The sequence below is a fragment of the Pongo abelii genome, chromosome 23 (genome assembly GCF_028885655.2).
Source record: "Pongo abelii isolate AG06213 chromosome 23, NHGRI_mPonAbe1-v2.0_pri, whole genome shotgun sequence".
Classification (NCBI taxonomy): Eukaryota; Metazoa; Chordata; class Mammalia; order Primates; family Hominidae; genus Pongo; species Pongo abelii.
Window position 1 is genome coordinate 43,823,739 of NC_085929.1, and position 17,505 is coordinate 43,841,243.

At 54.6% G+C, this 17,505-nt stretch overlaps 1 protein-coding gene across 1 annotated transcript in view; it reads left to right on the forward strand.

Moving 5' to 3' along the window:
- Nucleotides 1-17,505, forward strand: part of CYTH4 (cytohesin 4) — a 33,647-nt gene that overhangs the window by 14,013 nt on the left and 2,129 nt on the right. The window contains exons 4-12 of the mRNA XM_024240139.3: nt 126-192; nt 1,702-1,820; nt 3,335-3,415; nt 5,029-5,141; nt 7,333-7,481; nt 13,399-13,510; nt 15,263-15,339; nt 15,743-15,814; nt 16,306-16,460. Coding sequence (XP_024095907.1) covers nt 126-192; nt 1,702-1,820; nt 3,335-3,415; nt 5,029-5,141; nt 7,333-7,481; nt 13,399-13,510; nt 15,263-15,339; nt 15,743-15,814; nt 16,306-16,460 — 945 coding nt within the window. The remainder of the gene's footprint in view (nt 1-125; nt 193-1,701; nt 1,821-3,334; nt 3,416-5,028; nt 5,142-7,332; nt 7,482-13,398; nt 13,511-15,262; nt 15,340-15,742; nt 15,815-16,305; nt 16,461-17,505) is intronic.

Sequence of the window (17,505 nt, forward strand, 5' to 3'; positions counted from 1 at the left end):
CCCAGAGGCCACACTTGGAGGTCCCTAGAGGGGTATGGGCTCCTGCTGAGGCAAGGGTCCTTGGGGAGTGGAGAGGGTAATTCAGGTTCCTGGGGCAGCCTAAGCTGATGTCCTCACGTCCACAGCCGGATGGCCCAGAAGGAGAAGGAGCTGTGTATTGGGCGCAAGAAGTTCAACATGGACCCCGCCAAGGTAGGCAGCTGTGGAGGGCCCGGGCCAAGGGTGTGGGGGCTGCATGGGAGCACCTGTCCGGTGTCCTCTCGCTCCCCTCAGCTGACACGACCCCTTTCCAGAGGAGGAAGCTGGGCCCAGCAGAGCTGGGCATCTTGTCCAGTGCCACATGGCCAGCTGTGGCTGGGCGCCCTGTCTACTCCCAGGCATACGCGCCCTGGGGCAGGAGAAGCCAGGAGCATGGAGGAGGCCACGGTGTCCATGCACTTGGCCTAGTCCCTTCCCCACTCTGGGCCTCCATTTCCTTCTCCATGAATGTGGCTTGGGACAGTGGAGCTCTTGGATCTGGGGCTCAGGCTCCAGAAGCATCTTCCAGCCCTGGGCTCAGGGAGGGCCAGTCCTGCGGTCCCACCACCCACCCCTCTGCTAGCAGGAGCAGCAGCTCAGGGCTGGGTTATCTCACTCCCCCACGCCACTCCCAAGCCCCCTCGCCTCACCCCACCAGGTGAGCCCCCTCGCCTCACCCCACCTTTCCTGAAAGGACGCAGACAGAAGGAAACCGCAGGCAGACACACCAAGGTGGGGTCAGGGTGGCCAGCAGAGAGCACCAAGCTGGGGTCCCTGGAAATTTACCGCTCTGGCTTAGAAGGCTCCCTGTCCCCATCACAGGCCCAAAGTGTTATAACCATTCACCTCTCATGGCCACAGACCCTTGGACTCCTGCTCCCACCCACAGAGACCCCCGCAGGCTCACACTCTTGCCCCACCCAGCACCCAGGGGTGTCCTCTGCATCCTCTGCCTGTCACTGGGCCCTCGTGGCCTGCACCCACCTTCCAGCAGTAGAACACAGAGGAATCTTCGTGGAGAGCCAGAGACCAACCCCTCCAACTCCTAAAACTAGGATGACAAACTCTGAGTGCCTCGGTAGTGAGGAGAGATGCTTGTGATATTGTCCAATCCGAAAAGCAGATGTAAATGTGACAGGCATGGTCTGAGCCCATTTTCACATAGCAAGGGAAGGAAGGTCACCACGATGGAAGCTGTCTGCCTCTGAGCAGTAGGGCCCGGGCAATTTCCTCCCCTTTGGATTGAGCTGGTTTTTTCTAACTTTTATACAATAGACATAGATTACTTGTGTGAAAGAATGAAACGCTATTTTTAAATAATATGAGTTTTAGGGGAACAAAAGAAATGGCTGAATCATTGAATCTCAGAATTACAAATCCCTAGAATCACTGAAGCATATAATCAAAGAATGTCAGACTGAAGGGGACCCTGGGGAGTACCTGGCATGAACCTGGTTCATGGCAGGAAAGCTGACTTTCTTTGCATGCCTCCAGTGATGGGGAACTCACCACCTCCCAAAAGCAGCTCCTGTGAAGGAGGGGTCAAAACTTCCCAGAACAGACTGTGCCAACACCAGAATGCCAGGCTCCAGGATTCTGGCCATGGAAGCTCCTTCCTCCCTTCCCCCTCCCAGGCCTGCTTCCATGCAGCAGCTGCTCATGGCTTCTGTGTACCCCCTCCAGGGTATCCAGTATTTCATTGAGCACAAGCTGCTGACCCCTGACATCCAGGACATTGCACGGTTCCTGTATAAAGGCGAGGGCCTCAACAAGACAGCCATTGGTACCTACCTGGGGGAGAGGTAAGAACGAGTGGAGCCTTAGCGAGGCAGGAAATGAAGGTGTGCAGGTGTGTACAGGTGTGTGGATGTGCAGGTGAGAGGATGAATTATGTTAGGAAAGTCATCACTCCTAGGGCTTGAGGGGCTCACGGATCATCCCCTCCAGATTCTGAGTCAAAGCCTGACTGCCATCATTCATTTAGTCATTTATTCAACAAATAAATGTTGCTTAGGGTCTACTGTGTTCCAGGCACCATCCTAAGCCATAGGTGTACACCAGTGAATAAGACAGACAAAACTCTTGTCCTCAGGAGGTCCACACTAGTGGGAGAGACAGGTCTCAATAGATGTAAAATATGTTAGAGAATGATAAGCTCTGTGGAATACAAATCAAGCGGGGAAGGGAAGTCAGAAATGCCGGGGACCGGCCAGGCTCGGGGCTCACGCCTGTAATCCCAGCAGTTTGGGAGGCCGAGGCGGGCGGATCACGAGGTCAGCAGTTTGAGACCAGCCTGGCCAACATGGTGAAACCCCGTCTCTACTAAAAATACAACAATTAGCCGGATGTGGTGGCAGGTGCCTGTAGTCCCAGTTACTCAGGAGGCTGAAGCAAGGGAATCGCTTGAGCCCGGGAGTTGGAGGTTGCAGTGAGCTAAGATCACACCATTGCACTCCAGTCTGGGAAACAGATCGAGACCGAGACTCCGTCTCAAAAAAAAAAAAAAAAAAGAGAAAAGAAAGAAAGATATGCTGGGGACCACAGGTTGGACGCTGTGATTTAGAATAGTGCGGACAGGAAGGGTCTCATGGAGAAGGTGACATTTGACCAAAACGTAAAAGAGGTGAGGGCATGAGGAGCAGTCCAGGAGCAGCAAGTGCAAAGCCCCTGGGGTCAGAAACAGGCTCAAGAATCTAGACTGGACGGGAGGAGAGAGGGAGGATGTAGTGGGCGAGGAGGTGGGGATCTGTGGGAGGGCTCTGGGCAAAGGACTGGTCTGACGGGTGGGCGAGGGGATGGGGTGAAGATGGACCAGAGAGTCAACAGCCCTCTCCCCAGCTCCCAAGGACACCCCTCCCTCCCGGGTTGAGCAGGGGATGCAGATGGTGAGAAGGGCACCTTCCTGCTTGAGGAGCTGGGGAGAGGGAGGAGATGGGGGAGGTCAGCTCCTCTCCCTTGTACAGATGAGGAAGCTGGGGCTGGGAAGGTCAAGTGGCTTCCGCGAGGTTACCAGGTGGGAAGTTACAGGAAATGAGGAAGGCCTGGACTGAGGGCAGGCCGCTCCAAAGCCAGGGCTCCCCTCCCAGGCCAGACCAGCGCTGGTGAGCCGTGAAGGTGTGTGTTCCTGCATGGGAGGACAAGGGTGTGCCCTCCGGGTGTGATATGGGTGGGACAGATGTGAACACACCAGATGGCAGCTGGACCCCGGAAGGACAGATGTGTCTGTCCTCTCCCTCCCCCACCTCAACCCCCTCCAGGAGGTGGGTGCCAGCAAGTATCCAAGTGTGTCCCACCCTCCCTTCCACCCCCTCCCCAGGGACCCCGTCAACCTGCAGGTCCTCCAGGCTTTCGTGGACTGCCACGAGTTCGCCAACCTCAACCTCGTCCAGGCCCTCAGGTGGGTAGTCCCGGGGCAGGGTCCCGGCCCTCAAGGGTTGCACAGCCCCAGTGGCTGGGGGTGTCGTGATCCACACAGCTAACAGCACAAACAAAAGGTTGGGAGCAAAGAAGAGGAGGCAAGGAACAAGAATGACTTCATGATAGTACTGCCTCACAGAGCTGAGCTGGACCACCTGGGAAAGGGCCTAGTTCCTTGCAAATACTGCCTTCTTACTACGTTAGAATTCTATCATGCCCATATTTAATCAGTCTAATCATTATTACTTTATTACGGTCATTCTTCTACTTTTTGGATTAGTGCATGTTTTATTTATTTTATAAGACTGCTTAGTATGTATTCCAGTTATTATTACTTATTAGCTTCCAATTAGGGTACTGTTGTTGGTACTCATTTTTACAGCTACAGAGGCAATACAATTATCAGTTTGAAGCACAAACTCTGGAGCCAGACTATACAGTTCAAATCCCAGCTCTGCTGCTCTCCCCCAAGTGACCTTAAGCAAGCCATACACATGCACAAAATACAAAAATTAGCCGGGCGTGGTGGCGGGCACCTGTAATCCCAGCTACTCGGGAGGCTGAGGCAGGAGAATCACCTGAACCTGGGAGGTGGAGGTTGTAGTGAGACGAGATCACACCACTGCACTCCAGCCTGGGCAACCGAGTGAGGCTCTGTCTCACAAAAAAATAAATAAACCTTGCTGTGCCTCAGTTTCCTCAGTCGTAGAATGGGGATAATAATAGTACCAACTTCACAGGGTTGTGAAGACTAAATGGGAAAGTGTTTAGAACTGGTCCACAGTGAGTGCTCAGTAAGTCTTGATGCTGCTCACAAACTCAGATTCCGAGAAGGAGCATCTGATCTGGGCTTTGGAGGGTGAGTAGGAGTTCACAATACAGAGAAGGAAGAAGCCACCACCACCCAGTGTTCTCTAACTCCTAGCTCTTTAAGGGAGAGGGGTAGGTGACTTGGGAGTCTCCCATATTCATTCTTTCATTCATTCATTCACATATTCATTCATTCATTCACATATTCATTCATTCATTCACTTATTTACTGAGCCGTTGCTAGGTGCCCAGGACTGTGTGAAGCCCAGGAGGAGAAGTGAGAGATACAGGCCCAGTTCTCACTCTCAGAGAACTTAGCTTGAAGCTGTCGAAACCACCAACTTCCAAAGCTAGAGGGAAGTCAAGGTTCCAAGAAAGGGAGCCCTAGCAAGGCAAAACCCCTGCCCCACCCCTTCCCCAACTAGGTCCCACAGCCAGATCTCAGGGCCCAAAGGCCAGGTGCAGGAAGCCACAGACCCCGGGGCAGGCAGAGACCCCCTTTCCAGCTGAGGCAGACTGGGCTGCAGTCAGTGCTGGGATTCAGACGTGCAGAGCGGGGCGTGTGCTTAGTTCCGTATTCTGCAAGAAAAGGCATTTCTTGGCTACCTCCTGCATGCTTGGGGCTCCCTGGTGCCCATCCCACTTCCCCATGAGCCCAGATGACATTTGCAGATTCCCCCATTTACAAGATACAGAGACTGAACCTGGGAGAGGCAGGGCAGCTTGTCTGGGGCCCGCGAGAGCCCACTCACTCCACTGCCCGTGGCCCCGTTTCTCCCCCAGGCAGTTCCTGTGGAGCTTCCGGCTGCCGGGCGAGGCCCAGAAGATAGACCGGATGATGGAGGCCTTTGCCACCCGATACTGCCTCTGCAACCCGGGCGTCTTCCAGTCCACAGGTGCCAGGCGGGGTGTGGGACCCAGGGCTCCGAGACCCCTTCAGCATTGCCAGGCATAGATTTCACAGAACCCCTCAGGCTTCCCCCAGGTACCCAGACCCTGGCAGCCCAGACCCCTTCACGAGCCCTCACTGAGCACTGACTTCATTGCTGCTGGGTGCTTGTCTGACAGAGCTACCTGGAGACACAGTTCTTAGGAGAGGAGGCAGGAGATGATGGCACGGGATGCTATGGCTAAAGCAGCAGCACCTCTGTCTGAGGGCAGGAGTAAGGGAATCAGCATGTCCAAGATGGCTTCTCAGAGGCGGTGAGGTCTGAATGGGGTTTTGAAGGATGAATAGGAGTTTTCCAGGAGGTTAAGGGGAGAAAGGGCCTTTTTGGCAGGAGTTTCAGTTGGAACAAAGGCCCAGAAGCATGAAACGGCCTGGGCAGGGTGTAGGGGGCAAAAGGGGCATAGAAGGAGATCCACAAAGGTCAGTCCTCCATAGCACTCTCTCCCAAGGCTAACCCAATGCCCATGTGAAAACATCCAGAGGACAGGGTGGGCGAGGGACCATCATGGCCAACTTGTCCTGGCCTCTTCTCTGGATCTAGTTGTCATAACAACAATAACCAACCCTGTAATCCCTATGCGCTGAGTGCTTTAAACAGGCAAAGTCACTCAATCCTTTTTTTTTTTTTTTTTTTTTTTTGAGAGAGAGAGTCTCTCTCTTTCACCCAGGCTGGAGTGCAATGGCGTGATCTCAGCTCACTGTAACCTCCGCCTCCCGGGTTCATGCAGTTCTCCTGCCTCAGCCTCCCAAGTAGCTGGGATTACAGGCGCCCACCACCATGCCTGGCTAATTTTTTGTATTTTTAGTAGAGACGGGGTTTCACCATGTTGGACAGGCTAGAACTCCTGACCTCAGGTGATGCGCCCGCCTTGGCCTCCCACAGTGCTGAGATTACAGGCATGAGCCACCATGCCAAGCCAAAGTTACTCAATCCATACATCAACCGTTTGAAGTCAGTAGTCTTCTCATCCCTCCCTGACGCATGGAATATAGCTTCACAGAGATGAAATGACTTGTCCGCGAGCATGCCGCCTCCTGGCTGTGTCCACGAACAAACCTTCCAGAACATTTGCCCTACTTTGTGGTCAGATCTTAATTTAGTGTTTGTTTGTTTGTTTATTATCTGTCACAAGTCTAAACGTCCTACAAGGGCAGGGACCCTGTCAGACCCGTCATCAATGTCTCCCAGGCCCACAGCACAGAGTATGTACTCAATAAATAGTTGTAGGTAGGAAAGAAGGCATCTTAAAGCACCAGATTTGAATCACGGTCCAATTACTTCTTAATTTTGTAATGTTGGGCATATAGCTTAACTTCCTGTGCCTCGGTTTCCTCATCTGAAAAATGGGAGTGATAACAGGACCTGCCTCATAGGATAGGCATGGGGATGTGAGAGCTTAGCACAGGGCAAGCACCAACAACGCTCGGCGCCACTGCTATCAGAGATAGAATCATTGATGTTCCAGAACAGGCAGTTACTTCAAAGATTAACCTCTGAACGTCAAGGATGGGGAAGCTGAAGGTCAGAGAGGTCAAGTACTTCCCAAGGTCAACCAGAGAGTTGGAGACGCAGCTGAACTTCCCTGGCTCTGGATCCAGGGCCCAAATACTCAACAAAAGACCTCGCCAGAGTAGCAATTACCTCCCTTCCCAGCCATCAGCCCAGCCCTCCCTCCTGAGCGCTTGAAAGTCTGAATAATGGGAGAGGCGCTGGGGCTCAGGAGGAACGCCAGCAAGATTACAGAGCAGCAGTGGCTCAGCCCTGAACAGTGCTGCTAACAATGAGTGTTCTCCGAGTTCCCAGAGGCAGAGAACAGAGTGGGCAGGGGGCTGGAAGGGCTCTGCGGGGAAGAGGTCCCAAGCCGTGGCTGAGCAAGAAGGAGGATTGAAGCGGAGAGGAGGGAAGGAGGGGCAGGTCTGGCAGGGGGTCCAGCAGGAGCCGAAGCGCGAAGGTAGGAAGGGGCTCAGAAAGAGAGGCTGATGTTAGTTTAAGAGGGGGTGGGGACCAGCAAGAGTGGGAGGAGGACAAGGTGGACCTTTGGGGCCTTGCAACGGCAGATTCTGGGCCCTACAAGGGGCCGGGACAGAGGCAGGGAGAGTGGCCAGGGCCAGAACTGTGACCGCTGTCCCCTCCGCAGACACCTGCTACGTGCTGTCCTTCTCCATCATCATGCTCAACACCAGCCTCCACAATCCCAACGTCCGGGACAGGCCGCCTTTCGAGCGCTTTGTGTCCATGAACCGCGGCATCAACAACGGTAGCGACCTGCCCGAGGACCAGCTGCGGGTGAGAGAGGCACAGCCCACCCAGCCCGGCCCCGGGGAATCCAGGAGGGACCTGTCCTTAGATGAATGGCCAGGGAAGGGCTCCTCTGAGATAGACAGCCCCCAGTGGGGACTCTGCTGATATGGCCCACCCAGGCTGTGACTGTCTGGAGAGGCACTGTCACAAAGCACATTGATCCTCAAACCCGCCTGCCCAAAAGAGGCCCCCATCTTGAGAAGGGTGTCTGAGATAGACCACCCAGGAGGTCCACCCAGATTTAAGCCTTTGGGGGACTCTGGGCAGCCATCTTTCACATCTTCCCAAAAGGGTACCTCACACAGCCCAGGTCTATTTCTTAGAATAGAGATTTTTAGATGCTCAGCATGTCAGGCCTGAAAACCCTCAGACTCTGCTCTAAGCCCTCTGTCCTTTAGAGAGGAGGAAACTGAGGTCTTCCACAAGGCCCTACTTGAGCTGGGCCCTGCCAACCTCCGGTCGCTTCCTCAAATAGCCTGCACCCCTGCCACACCATGCCAGGCTCTGCGCCCAGCACGGGGGCCCCAGGGATGAATCAACCACATATGCTGCCCTGACCAAGTTCAGGGTCTGGTGGGAGGACTGTACACACGTGAATTACAAGGCTGCATGATTCATGCCGTGCTGGCTGTGGGGATGGAGCTCTGGAGATGCAGATCTGCTGTCACTGCGGCTGTCATTGCTCTGGGGGCAGGGAAGGGTGCCATCCTGGAAGTCTCCACAGAGGAGGTGACTTCTGAACTGGGCCTTGAAGGTTACATGGGAGTGCTCCCAGAGGAGAAGCTGGGAAAGGACATTTCCGAAAGAAGAAATGGCCAGAACGGAGGCGTGTCCTGGTTGGGAAAGGAGAGGTGTCCAGTGTGGCCGAGGTGTGGTATATATGCACAGTAGTGGGTGACAGGGTGGGGCCAGAGGGTCCAGGGCTTCCAATGACAGCCTCAGGAGTTTGCCTGTTTCGTATGGGCCACAGGGAGCCAGGGGGAATTCATAAGAACAGGAAGGAGAGATTCAGAGCCTGGCTTAGGAAAAATGAATGGACAAGTTCACTTCAAGGACTGGAGATGCCCCAGAGCCCCAAGAGCTTCAATCCCCTCCATGGTCAGAGCCCAGCAGGAGGGGTGGAGGGGGTGCGAACACCACCGTCCCAGCTCAGGACCGAGTATACCTCCTGCCTCCAAGGCTGGGGTGGAGCCTGGATCTGGAATGATTCTGGTGCCCCTCGGTGTTTGAGAAGTGCCTCACCCTTAACCCACCTCTTGCCGGGTCCCAAGAGGAGAAAGTACATCAGAGAGGGGCCACTCTGTAGCATGAGAGCTTGAGAGGTGGTTGGAGCTCAGGTCTACTCCTGTCTTCCCCGTTTGCCTGCTAGGTGACCATAGGCAATGACTCACTGGAGTTGAAGCCACTATCCCCTCTGCCAGGAGAGTGGAGATAATAATACTTGCCACAGGGAGTAACTGTTTTAAATGTCACGGGCAGAGCCTGTGCCAGGTGTATAATACCTGCCTCCTGCATGGCTCCCCAGCTAAAGTAGGGCCTGTGGCTTAAGTCACTATTAAAACTAATTAATAATGAAAAAAGCCCCAGCATTTAGTAAAATGCCTGAAACATTTTAAACAGCATTTGAGCATTGGTGACTCATTTCATTTGGGGTCCTCGTGGTGCTATGCGGGCACATCGTGTCTGGCAGAGAATGAGTTAATTACCTCCCAGCACTGGTCCTGCCGCTCTCCCAGGTGCCACATTATTGCCTCCAGCTCCCAGTGAGCCCTCTTCAGCATCTCCCCCCTTAGCTGTTTTTCCCAATTCGAGCCTTTTGTTAATAACAATGCACCGCATTTGTATGGAACTTGTAAGTTTCTTCTCACCAGGCTTTGGGGTCTATTATCTCAATTTAGCTTCAAAATCTGCCTGGGAGTTCTAGGAAGCCCTTATTATCCTCTTTGGCAACCCAGAGAGGCAGACACAGACTAAAGGAAAGAACAGAGCGCTGGACTCAGAACCGCCTCCAGTCCTGGCTACCCCACTTTCTGGTTGTGTGACTTTAGGAAAGTGACTTGACCTCTCTGAGCCTCAGTTCATAGGATTAGTGCAGAAGTGTAAGGTATTCAGCCAAGTGCCTGGTGTAGTTGGAGTGGCTAATCAATCCTGAAGCTTCCCAGGTCAAAAAGAAACACACAGGCAGCTGCGTGGATTTGGGGATCCTCTTGCCTTCTGTCTGGGCCTCATTTTCCCCAAATGTAAAGCAAGCATTCAGCTTTAAGCACCTTCAGATAGTTGAAGGTCACCATTTTGCAGAAGGATTCTCCAATTTGGGCCCATTAAGTGAGGAGGACATGTAATGCTTTTAAGTGGCCCAGTTTGCAAAATTAAGTCTACATAGATGTGACCCAAAGAGAGGTCACCTCAAGGGTACACAGACCACGAGGTACCCTCAAGGGTACACAGACCACGAGGATGCGCAGCTGGGAAAGGCTGTGGAGAGGTGCACAGTGGTATTCAGGGGACAGGAGGGTTGAACCAACCTTGCTCTGGCCATCCAGATGGGGCAGGGGCAGAGTCCCCAAGAAGCTCAGGGTGAAGGCACAGTGAGTTCAGAATCACAGGGATGGGAGGTCAAATCCCAGCTCTGCCCTTATGTCTGTGTGACTTTGGACATGAGCCTCAGCTTCCTCATCTGCAAAGTGAGCTGATGATGCTGGCTTCATATTGTTTTCTGAGAAGCTGTTACGTGCCTGGCACTTGGTAGGCCTTGAGAAAAGCTAGGAAAGGAACCACCCACCCTGAGGGCTGTGGGAGGGGGAGCTAGGGTGGAGGAGGCACAAGGGATGAGAGGACAAAGAACTCCACTCTCCGGTGTTACAATTGGAGAAACTGAGGCCCAGGCAGAGTAACAGTCTCCCAGTTCCAGGCATCTTCTGCCATAGGCAGCCCTGCACCTCCTGGGTCCTTGCCCAGGCCTCTCGGTCAGAATGGACTGTGGATTGGACACAGTGCTAAGTACTTCACGTTCTTATTAAGTCATCCCATCCCCAGTTTACAGCAGAGGACACTGAGCTCCATGAGAGGTAGCTGGCCAGAGGTCTCATAGTTTATGAGGAATCCTGATTCAAACCCATGACTGACTTCAGAGCCTATCCCTCTGCAGAGGCCAGAAGCCAAGATTTGGGGATGGAGGACTTGGCTGTGCTTTCCAGCTACCAGTTACTTCCTAGCTAGGGGAATCTCAATTCATGTCACTGAAAAGATCACAGATCGATCTGCCTTCAGAAATGCTGGCTTCAGGTTCAGCTAGATCCAGGTGCCCAGTGACATCAGGGCCTGATCCAGTTGCCCCATCTCTCAGCAACCCCCTCCTCTGTGTTAATTTCTCTCTTAAACCAGCTCTGCCCAGGTGCGGCAGAGATGGCCCGGCCTTCCCGTGCCCTCACAGTCCTCGTCCTCAGTGGTTTCAGCTAAAGTCCCAGGATTAATGCTTATTGGCTGGCTTGGGCCTGAACTGAACTCCCCGAACTGCGGCTAGCAGGATGTAATGCTCTAGTCAGCCAGATGTGAGTCATTCACCCCCTCCTGGAGCCTGGGACTGGGGACCTGTGGGTGTCAACCCTGCCAAGTGACCTGGGCAGAACACAGAGGAGCAGAGACTCCCCAGAGGGAAACTGAGGAGGTGGGGGTGGAGGGACACAGAGCCAGCAGGGCCACCGGAAGGAGGCCCTTGCATTTCTGCACATCCACCCAGCCAGGAGAAGACAGCTAGGCCCAGGGGTTTGGCGGCAGTGCGTGCAGGGCGTTTACTTGCAGGAGAGGCTGGTGTTTACAGGGGACAGGAAATGTGGGTGAACTCAGCAGTTTTCTTTGCGGGGGCAGAATGTACAGGCTGATACAGTGACCGCAGAAGCTGCTGGGTCCCCCTGTGGGTTTTGTGGCAGTCAAGACCCCCTGTCTGCCCCCCTGCACAGCTCTTTGGGCTTCCAAATATTTGTCTGTGCTGACAGCTTTGTTGATGGGGCCTTCCTGTTTCAGGCCCTTGTTCAACCAGCCAGTGCCACCTGGGAATTCCCGGGGATGCATGTAGGGGCTTCCCAGAGAGAAACTAGTGCCTGCTCTTCCCCACCCCCATAGCCCCACAGCCAGATTGAGCCCAGCGAAGCCACTCCCAGCCCACCCCTGACTCTGGACCCCTGAGCTCTGAGGTCAGAAAGGACCTTAAAGAGCCAGCAAGCTCCATTTCTAAAACTTTGAGAGAGTCAAATGATACTTGTGAGAATTTTCATTTAAAATCTCGAAGAAAGCATCTGAACAGAAACATCTGAGCAGCAGCATACACAAACACAGCGAAAGGAAATGATTTCATCCTCTGAGATAACACTGCGCTTGCTTTGAATAAGCAGAAATGGACAGTTTAGAATGGTTCTCCAAACACTTGGCAGTCTAGGCACGTTGCTCATAGAACGCAATATCTCATGGCAGGAGATTCAAAGCACACAGGGGTGATCTGGCACCAGCGGCCACACCTTGCCCACAGGGAACTTGCAGACCTGGCTTACTTACCTCCAGTGACAAAGAGCTCATGATCCTACAAGGCTGCTCTCCCACGTCACCAGCTCTTACTGCCAGAAAGGCTTCCATGGAGAACTGCAGTCTGCTTTCTGGGAACTCCCCAGACCCCACCGCGGCCCATCCAGCATAGGTCTGCTTAGGAGAAGGGCTTTTGAGAGTCACAGCCAGCATCCCACCCTGGGCTGTCCCTCAGCTGGGCCTGTCAACAGGAAGTGGTGTATCGTCCTCCCTGGTGGCCCCTCAACTCAGGGACCTCTCTGCTGCCGCACCTAAGCAGGAGAGGACCCTCCTCCCGTGGCTTTTGCCAAGGTTGCTGTGCCCCAGAGACAGACAGAAAGAGAATACGTGTGTGTGTGTGTCTGTTGTCTGTGTGTGTAAGCATGCATATGTGTGTGTGGGCATCCATGTATGTATGTGCATGTATATTGTCAGTGTGCGTGCATGTATGTGTAAGAGTGCATGTATATGCACGCAAGCGTGCATGTGTGTCAGCGTGCATGTATATAAGTGTGCATGTGTGTACATGTATGTGTGAGCGTGTATATGTGTCTGCGAGTGTGCATGTATATGTGTGAGCATGCATGTATCTGTGTGCATATATGTGTGAGTGTGCTTGCATGCGAGTGTGCACATGTGTGTGAGTATGCATGCATGTGTGTGCATGTATGTGTGAGTATGCATGCATGTGTGTGCATGTATGTGTGAGCGTGCATTTATATAAGTGTGCATGTGTGTGAGCATGTGTGTGAGTGTGCACGTATGTGTGTGAGTATGCATGCATGCGTGTGCATGTATGTGTGAGCGTGCATTTATATAAGTGTGCAAGTGTGTGAGCATGTGTGAGTGTGCACGTGTGTGTGTGAGTTTGCATGCATGCATGTGCATGTATGTGTGAGCGTGCACGCATATAAGTGTGCATGTGTGTAAGCATGCGTGTGTGTGCATGTATGTGTGCGTGTGCATTTATATAAGTGTGCATGCATGTGTGTGAACGTGCATACATGTGCATGTGTGTGAGTGTGCACGTATGTGTGTGTAAGCATGTATGTTTGTATATATGTGTGTTTGAGGGGCTGACCCTGCTCGCTCTGCCCTGCAGTAGCACAGAGGGAAGCATGACTGGGGTGGCAGGGTGGCAGGGTGGCAAGACCAGGCCCAGGCTGAATGGAGGGAACCAGGGAGGGGCTCACCAAGAAAAGCCCAGGGACTACGATAAATAGGTGAGGAAAGAGTATGCCTGCAGGTGAGCCACCTGCTCAAGGCCACACAGGCTAGGCCAGGCCTAGGCCTTGGACTCAGGTGGACTCACAGCCAGGTCTTTCTCTCCCTTGTCTTGGGGCAGAACCTCTTCGACAGCATCAAGAGTGAGCCGTTCTCCATCCCTGAGGACGACGGTAATGACCTCACTCACACCTTCTTCAACCCAGACCGGGAGGGCTGGCTGCTCAAGCTGGGTGAGAGACCGACAGACACACGTCGTCGCACACACACTCATGCACACGCGGGCACACATCATCACACACACACTCATGCACGCGCGGGCACACATCACACACACACTCATGCATGCACGGGCACACATCGTTGCACGCACACTCATGGACGCACAGGCACACAGCTGACACGAGGCTCACATGCATCCTGGGGGATGGAGTTGGACAGCCCCAGGTCTCCTGGCCCCCAGTGCAGCCGTCTGCCTGCCCCATCCATCCATCTGTCCTGAGAAGGAAGGGAGCCAGTGGTGGGGGCTGAGCTGTAAGCCGGGCGAGAGGCAGACAGACCCACTGACAAACGCTTCAGCTGCGGTTCTGTTTCTCTCTCCCCAGAGGAATGGGGAGAGAAGTCATAGCAGGAAGTACCATTTGTTCAGAACCTACTGAGCTCAGGCAAGGTGCTGGTCCACCCTACAGTAGAACAGTAAAGTCAGGGATCTGCCTGAGGCCACACAGCCAGCCAGGGGCAGATTTGAGGGGGCAGAGGGTTAGGTGTCCCTAAAGGGGGGGAGGAAGGATGACAGGATGTGGCTTAGGGGGAGGCTCCCTTCAAGCTGACTGGGGGCAGGGAGGGCCTGCACCCTGCAGAGAGCAGCTGGGGTGGGAGCTGCAGTAATAGTGGCTGTAGAGTCCAGCAGGGCAACCCCAGCGCCCGGCCATCTGTCCCTGCCTCCCACACACACTTCCAGAAGCCTCTCCAGCAGGGACAGTCCAGCCGGGGACAGCGCCTCCAGGGCAGGTGAGGACAGATGCCTCATGTTGAAGCAGGGGTCTCAACCTGGCTCACCTCCAGCAACATTGAGCCTCCAGCACCTCCTGTCTACCAAGCCCCGTGCCAGTCCTGCCCAGAACCCCCAGGAGCCCCCGAGCCCTCTGACTCTCCACGCCACACCCCAGTCCATCCTCCTCCAGAGCACTCAGCCTCCTGTCCTGCCCCAGCCATGTGCCGTCCGCCCCCCGAGAAGCTCTATGTCATAAATCCCAACTCAGATGGGAGAGGGGGCCTCAGAGTCACACAGCCCTGGGCCCAAACCCCAGCTCCTCCACCCAAGAACTGATGGTCAGGTTCTTCAGCTTCAGTTTCTGTAGCTGTAAGATGGGGAGAATGATCTCTGGGAGGGTTAAATGTGCAGCAAAATGGCCAAGAGTTGGGCTCTGGGACTAGGACATTGGGGTTCGAATCCCAGCTCTGCTGCTGAACCGTGGGCAGGTGATTTTACCTCTCCATGACTGTTTCCTCACCTGTAAAATGGGGTTCACAATGGTCTCCTCTTTATACATGGTTATGAGGATTAATAAGTAATATTTTTTAAAACCTCTAGAGCAGTGTCTGGCAAATGAAGGATGAAATGCTTAGCACAGTGCCAGGCAGGGACCAAGCTAAGAAATGAAGCAATGGATGATGGTAAACAGGAAGAGCAGGGAATGGCCAGTTCTTAGGACCTGGCCATTCCTAGGACCATTCCTAGGACCTGATCATGGAGGCCACCCAAGCGCCAGCTCAAGCAGCTCCAGGGAAGCCTGGGGATGACAGGAGCCACTAAGGTTCTTGTTTGAGAAAGGGATAGATGTTGGGGGGAGGTGTGGTGGACGAGGGTTAGGGCACTCAGCTGGGGGTCCAGGGGAAAGCATCTGAGGCCCTACCCTTCCCTGGAGGAGGTGTCAGTGGCCCAGGAGGAGGACTGACCAGCTTGCTACATTGGTCTTGCGCAGGGGGCCGCGTGAAGACGTGGAAACGGCGCTGGTTCATCCTGACTGACAACTGCCTCTACTACTTCGAGTTCACCACTGTGAGCAGGGGTCCCCTGGGCCTTCCCCTGCCCCCACCTCTCCCCGCACAACCCCCTTCCCAACTCCCACTGAGCAGTCGACTAACACAGCTTTGGATCCTTTGAGATCATTCAGTTCCCCTCCATGCCCATTTTACAGATGGGGAAAACGGGCACACAGAGGAGGGCCGGGCCGAGGGCCGGGCCAAGGTCCTAGGCAGAGCCCAGGCTTAAAGCTGGGCCTCCTAACTTCCAGCCAGAGCTCTTCACATGCTGCTTCTAACTTCTGTCCCCCTATGGCTGGACAGTCTCGGAAGATGAGCACGCTCCTCTTTGAGTTTGGGGAACCCCACACGTTCACACCCTGCCTTGGGCCTCAGGGTTCCGTTTCCTGACCCCAACCTTCCTTCTCCTTTCCCTGTAGGACAAGGAGCCACGGGGAATCATACCTCTTGAGAACCTCTCGGTGCAGAAGGTGGACGACCCCAAGAAGCCAGTAGGTGTTCAGGTTGCGGGGCCCCGAGGCTGGAGCCACTGGGAAATTTCCTAAACAGAATGTGGGGAGAGGGCCTGAGGCTGGGCTCTCCAGGAAGCCAGGCTGTACCCCTCAACCTTCTCCGTGGCTCAGGGCTGCCTTCTCTCCCTCCTGGGGCCATGGACAGTGGGAAAAGGTCAATGGCGGACCAAGGACGTGGTTGTCCCCTGTTGTCCCACACAGCCGGACTGGCTGGATGGCCCTGAGTAAGCTCCGCTCCATTCAGAACCTCAGTGAGCCCACATGTCACGTGGGGACTTTAGGGAGGATGGTGGATTCAGGAGCCTGGCACAGAGAGAGTGCTCAGTGTGGGAGCAGCAGCTCCTGCCCCTTCGCCTGTCATAGGGCTGTCACACTGATCAGGGACACTAGCATCTGGGCCTCTCTGAGCCTCCTGGAGGGCCCACCCAGCCTCCCTCTCTTCCCACCCTTGCCTGGCCACCTCCCCACAGTTCTGCCTGGAGCTCTACAACCCCAGCTGCCGAGGCCAGAAAATCAAGGCCTGCAAGACCGATGGCGACGGCAGGGTGGTGGAGGGCAAGCACGAGTCGTACCGGATCTCAGCCACCAGTGCCGAGGAACGTGACCAGTGGATCAAGGCCATCCGGTAAGGGGTGCCCAGGTCTGGGGACGGCTTCCCGTCACCTTCCAGAAGGCCCTGCTTCTTTTGGGTCTTGCTTCCTTATCTGTAAAGGGAGCTAACTCCAGTCTCTCCCTCCTGTTTCTGGCTGGCAAACCCCTTCCACCCGTATTCCATGGGTACTTTCTGTGTGCCTGGCACCAGGCCAGGCCCCAGGACACAGGGAAGGGAGAGACCACCTGCATAGGGTTGGTGGGAAAACAGAGCAAAGAGTTGCACATAAAGCTCTTGCCCCGCCCTTGCCTGGCACGTGGTGAGTGCTCTTGTTGGCATCACTATCCAAAGTGGCCTGGGAAGGACCTGGTGGAGGTGGAGGGAAGGGCTTTCCAGATAAACTTCCAGGCAAAAGGACCCGGACTCGTGTGGGCAACCAGCAGGCGGCCTACCTGCACAGCATCCCAGAGTCCAAATGAGGCTAAGCAGTGTGGGAGCTGAAACTGCTGAGCATGGCAAAGCCACAACCACTGTGGTGAAGAGCTTCGGTTTCTCCTGGGGCACTGGGGAGCCATAGACTGATAAATAGGGAGGGGTGGCTGGGTGAGGAAAGCCAAGTGTAGGGACTGGTTCTGTGGTGCCACCAACAGGAGAGACATGAGGAAGACGCATCTGGTAAAGGGGAAGATGGCAAATCTTCTCAAGGCTTGACTCTGAGCCAGCCCAAGACATTGGCGAGGGTGAGGCCTGGTGGCCAGAGGAAGGCAGAAATGGTTGCTGGGTAGGGGCCGTGTCCTGGGACTTGCAGGGTCTTTTCCCCTGGGCCTTGCAGCGGAGCATCCTGTGAGGCTGCCAGGCAGACCCATTCTCACCTCCATCTTACAGATGAGGAAACTGAGGCCCAGAGATGGGAGGGACCTGCCCAGGCCACAGAACCAGGGACAGAGCAGGGTCCAACAGGCAGGTCTGCCAGCTCCACCCCAAGCTCTTCCCATCACCTTCCAAAGGTCGCCAGTGGGAGCCTGGAAAGGGGCCCAGAGACATTTGGGAGTAGAATTCCCAAGGCTCTCAGCTCCTG